The sequence below is a fragment of the Vigna radiata genome, chromosome 7 (assembly GCF_000741045.1).
Source record: "Vigna radiata var. radiata cultivar VC1973A chromosome 7, Vradiata_ver6, whole genome shotgun sequence".
NCBI classification, from domain to species: domain Eukaryota; kingdom Viridiplantae; phylum Streptophyta; class Magnoliopsida; order Fabales; family Fabaceae; genus Vigna; species Vigna radiata.
Genome location: NC_028357.1, coordinates 13721606 through 13727265, shown reverse-complemented (window position 1 = coordinate 13727265; position 5660 = coordinate 13721606). Strand labels below are relative to the sequence as shown.

General features: G+C 33.1%; 1 protein-coding gene across 2 annotated transcripts in view; it reads right to left on the bottom strand.

The window, feature by feature from the left end:
* Nucleotides 1–2956: 2956 nt before the first annotated feature.
* The window catches only part of LOC106767241 (pentatricopeptide repeat-containing protein At4g32430, mitochondrial), a 3810-nt gene continuing 1106 nt past the window's right edge, over nt 2957–5660 (bottom strand). For both annotated transcript variants that reach the window (XM_014652089.2, XM_022783146.1), the window contains exon 2: nt 2957–5616. In XM_014652089.2, the coding sequence (XP_014507575.1) occupies nt 3077–5395 (2319 nt within the window). In that variant the 5' untranslated portion in view covers nt 5396–5616 and the 3' untranslated portion in view covers nt 2957–3076. The remainder of the gene's footprint in view (nt 5617–5660) is intronic.

Genomic DNA, 5660 nt, shown 5'->3' with positions numbered 1-5660 from the left:
TGGAAGGGCAAGTTGGAACTAGTACGTGCATGTTGTGGGGCATGTTGGAACTAGATGTAGTTCTTAACTATTGCAGGTGGTGGAGATTAGTTGGTGGTTCTTAGAGGTGAAGTTATTTATCATTTGGTTTTGTTGGATATATGGTGGTGTAGGTGTCAGAGCTATCATAGTTGTTCGTGATATCTTACTCTATGTGGCTTAAACCATCGGTAAAACAAGGGTTATTACAATCTAAGTTTTAATAGTTAATACCTAAATCAAACAATAATTTACATGTCAACATGTATATGTCACCATATGTTCATATNATTTTTATCATTCTCAATAATCATTTTCATATTTCAAATACAATCCATTACAATGACAAGGTAAATAAATAAATAATATCCAAAAATATATTTTTTATCTTTAGGGAACATTTTTTTTACTTGGGCGAAAATTTTGTCCCTTGACCTAAGAGTTCAAGATTGAATTATAGTGTTATTTTTGCTTAAACAAAAATGTTGGGGTAATAGACTATAGAAGGAGGATCGAATAGAGTCTTAGGCTTTATTTGCACAACTAAAACTAAACATAACTTCAAATTCAAATAAATAGGTCAAGCATAAAAAAGATTTTACACTAGTTCACCGTAGATTTCTTTAAGCACATAACTTAAAGATGCTTTACTAATGACATGGTTAGAGAAAATACACAATCCTTTTTAAGTTACTTAAGTACACAAATATCTCTAGATTAAATGAATATAAATATCTCGAGATAATAACAAATATAAACTTTCTAAGTAAATACTTCCAAATCTCTCCTTTAAACTAAAAACTATCAAGAAAAAAAAAATTAACTCCCTCCGTAAAGAGAATAATTTAAACTCACAAGAATAATTTTATACAATGAAGAACTTTGCAAAAGATTTTTACACAGCCACTAGACAATTTGATCTCGACACGATTACAATAAGACTATAAACGTTGTAAGCACAAGATTGTATCTTTTTATATGTATTGTTAGTATGTATTTTTTATTTTTTTTCTTTTTCACTTTTTCAAACTTTCTTTGTGTATCTTCAACTTAAAAGTCTTTTCATATCTTCAGAAAAGATAACCATTATGACTTTTAAAACGGAAACATTTGATGATGCAGGATTTTTATCATCATCTTCATATGGATGCTAAAAAAAAGGTTTTGATAAAATCTTCAATGTCATCTTCAAAACTTTCTTTCCTTTGGTTCTGCTANGAAAACAATTTTAAAATATACACACATAATTAAGAAAATTAAACTTAACATAAGTAATTCGTNAAGATTCTTCTTAACTTGATGTGATATTAAATTATAAAAATGACTCCACTATTTTATTTATCATTGAAAAACACAAGCCTTACAGTAGGCAATACACAATACATGANAAACGAGGTCACGTATTCATCTAATCTTTTAATAAAACTTGATAAAAATGTTTTAGTCTTAAAATCCTTTATTTGCATAATTAATTAATTAAATATATTAGATGAATAATCTTATTCAAACCATCTAATGGAGTATACTCTATCATCTGGGCTTAACAGAAAAAACCTTCACTTAAAGCACAAATAGGATCGAAACAAATGCCTTTTCAGATCTAATTTTGCTTGAGAAAAAGTAGGATCAAGAGTCAGATTCCATTTTCTGTTTATTTTTACTTGGACAAAAATACCTGAAAAATCAATTTTAAAAAAATGAATCCAATTTTCAAAATATTTTCAAAAACATTTTAACCATATAACTTATAAACAATTCAAATAATCAATACAAAAAACGAATTATGTAAAGATTATCTTGTACTCGTTTCAAATTAATAATAAACATAATTATACTCACATCACATTCATAAAGTATTATAAAAAAAAGTTATAGAAATTTATTCTATTTATTTAAACTATATTCAAAATCCAATTTAACGAAACTCTACTTTAAATGCATAACTTAATCAATAGATTAACTTATTAATAAGAATATCCAATTCAAAACATTTCATAAAGAATCATAAACAATCGTTTAAGTGAGACCTAACAACGCGATCAAGCATTCAAGCAAAATTTTAACCAACCTCAATCCCTATAGAGTGAGTCGAAAGAAGTTGAATTAACAGATAAACACAAAAGGTGTGTAAGTGAATAAGATTGAACGAGTGATGCCACTAACCATTGCATTCGGACTGATTTGATTCGAGGTGAGTTCTGAATAAAATCCTTCGATTTTCAATAACTAGTAGATTTTTTGGGGAAAGGGATTCGTTGCGTTGTGTTATATTCTGGGTTTCAAAGTAAGGTTTATGAAGATAATCAATTCTGCTCGTGATAGCATTGAAATCGACTAAATTTAACGTTTCAAATCTAGCTGATTGAATGAAAGTGGTAATTGAATTTTCAATAAAAATGAATTCTTGTACATTAAGAAAATATTACCAAATTAATCTTTAAGAGCATTAAATATTCTGATATTATGGATTAAGGATACTTATGTCTTTGTCTCTGTATATAAAAGGGAGTCAAATCATTTGCTTAATAATTATCAGAAAGTTATTCATCTTTCTCCATCAAAGTGTTAAACAGAACTAAATTGACCAAAATCAAAATTATTAGCATTTTTACTCATACAAATCAAGCTCTTCAAAATCAAAAATTGTTACTGTAAACAAGGTAAATAAGAACTGTATCCATCAAACTACTCGTACTGTCACCGTTTTCATATTAAAGGCAATAACAAAATTTTCTATAGTTTCTAAGACACATATAGACAAACATATACGAAAGGCCACTAACATAAATCCCTAATTTTTCTGAATTCCTTAATTAACAGAGTCTAGGTTAGAACAAACCCTATGATGCGTTTATAAACAGAAATGTTTAATATATTTTGCTCAGTGCTTTTCTTTTTGCAAAAAAAAGTAGTTAAAGCAAAACCAACAAAACCAAACTTAGAAAGTTACAGGGCATACTTTTTTAACATAATTCAACCCGAAAAAAAAAAAATTAATGAGTATGACCAAGTTAGTGCATACCTCATCAATATAATTCCTCATTTATTTTAGGATTTGTTACTCATGACACCACTCTCCTTCCCTCTCCATGCTCTCTTTCAAAAAATTCATTTGCAATCCCAGAAACTCTGCCATTTTACAAATATTCACATACTCAGGATGTGACTTATCCCCAGAGGAGAAACTATGCAAATACAAGGAATCAACACTAGAAACATCCACCCAACTAAATCCCACTTCCTTCTTTACTCCCCTCCCTCTCATCTTTTTTCGCATTTCAGCAACTTTCTCCCACTTCCCTTTCTCTGCATACATGTTTGCCANTAACACATATGGACCTGAACTTGTTGGATCCATTTCTATCAAACTACAGACAACTTTCTCAGCCATCTCTAGATTCCCATGTATTCTACNAGATCCAAGCAAACTTTGCAACACAGACATTCCAGGTCCTCCTGGAATCTGGTGCATCAACCCTTTTGCCTCGTCTAGTCGTCCAGCACGGCCCAACATGTCCACCATAATAGAATAATGTTCAGAGGAGGGCTCAATTGAATGTTTATTCACCATAGACTCAAATACTCTATGGCCTACATCAACCATGCCCTTTCTACAGCAAGCAGCCAAAACAGAAAGAAAAGTGATGCAGTCANGACTGATTCCTTCCCTCTCCATTTCTGTATACAAACTCATCACAGCCTCAAAGTCTCCATGGCGGGCATAGGCAGATATTATTGCTGTCCAAGCATATTGGGTTCGTTCAAGTGCCTCATCGAACACTCTTTGAGACTCAATAATGTTTCCACGCTTGCCATACATGTCAAGTAGAGCCCCTGAAACAATTGGGTAAGTGTTTAAACCAAGTTTGAGCAAGTAAGAATGGCAGCATTGCCCATGTTTCAACGATATATCCTCAGCAGCAGCAATAGCATTTAACACACTACTAAATGTGTATTGGCTGGGCGTTATCACCTTTATAGCAGACAAAAATGTACAGAAAGCTTCTTTGTACAAGCCATTTTGAGCATACCCTGAAATCAATGCATTCCAAGATNTCGTTTCATGATAGTTAAGCTCCTCAAAAATCTTCTTTGATTCTTGAATGCACTCAAATTTGGCATACATGGTAACAAGGCTATTGGAGACAGTTTGTTCTGACGAAAAGCAACTTTTTATGCACAACCCATGAATCATTAGACCTTCTGTCACTAAATTCCTGACTGTTACAGCATGTATTAGTCCTATAAACGTAACATCATTTGGATATACTCCACCAATTCTCATCGCATTAAAGAGAGACATTGCATCTTCTTCGTCAATAGAAATCATTGTCGTCCAAGATACTACATTCCTATTACTAATGCCCTTGAAAACAGCTTTTGCATCATTAGGGACCTCACATTTAGAATAAGTTGACATCAAAACATTGCAAACTGATACATGTGTTCCATATCCCACTTTCTGGGCCAAACCATGTATTTGCCTCCCGAGCTTTAAGTTTCTCATGTGACCACAAGCTGAAATCGCACTTGTAAGTGAAATATGGTCGATTAATATATGGTTACTTAGCATGTTGACAAACAATAAAACTGCTTCCAACCCATAACATTCCCCTTCTTGAGCATACCCTGAAATCATTGCATTCCACGAAACCAAATCTCTTTTGGGCATTTCGTCAAACACTCTCCTAGCCTCATCTAACATCACCCACCTTGAATACATTGTTACAAGCGCATTCTGAACAAAAACTTCACAACCAAATCCACACTTAACCACAAGAGAATGCAATTGCCACCCAAATAAAATCCCATGATCACCCCAACAGAATGAAAGAGCAGTAGTATATGTCACATGATNAAAAACTATCCCACGAAAATGCATACAACGTGCAAAATGCAAAGCATCCAAACCCTCCTCAAACCCAGAAAGCACAGTATTCCAAGACACTATGTCAGGATGACTCAAATTCTCAAATACAAGCAAAGCCTTCCCGAAATTCCCAGACTTGCAGTACATTTTCATGAGAGAATTAGACACGGAAACAAGCAAAACNAGCCCACTACTCACCAGGAGTCCATGGATTTGANATCCAAGTTTCACATCTCCTTGACATGCCTTGAGGGACAAGGCAAGGGTGCAATCGTCAACATTTTGAAGAGAATGCAACCGAAACTGGTCCCTGAATGCAGCAAGAGCTTGAAAGGGGAGGTGGTTGTGCAAATGGTTGAGCATGGAACGGTTAACCGATGCAGTATTTAGGTGGTGAATAGGGTCGAACAGGTGGTGTTCATGTTTGAGTGCATGGAAGAATTTGGAGCCATGCTTGAATGATAGTTGCAAGGGCAATTTATGGAGGATTTTGAGAGGGTATGGCATTACTATATAGTAACTCACTAATTGGTAGAAACTTATACAGTAACTCACTCTTTTAATTTTTTAACACTTACTAAGNGCTTCATAATATTTATCAATAATCAAATTAGCCTCACAAACAGATAGTAAACTCAACCAGAAGTTAAAAACAACATTACCTCCTTAAAAAACCGATAAAAATTTCTACAGTGATCTATGTTTAGTGTCCTGTATTCATTTTGGACCTGTCAAATAAGTATTTCAACTATCAGGAAATAATTTGATGTGT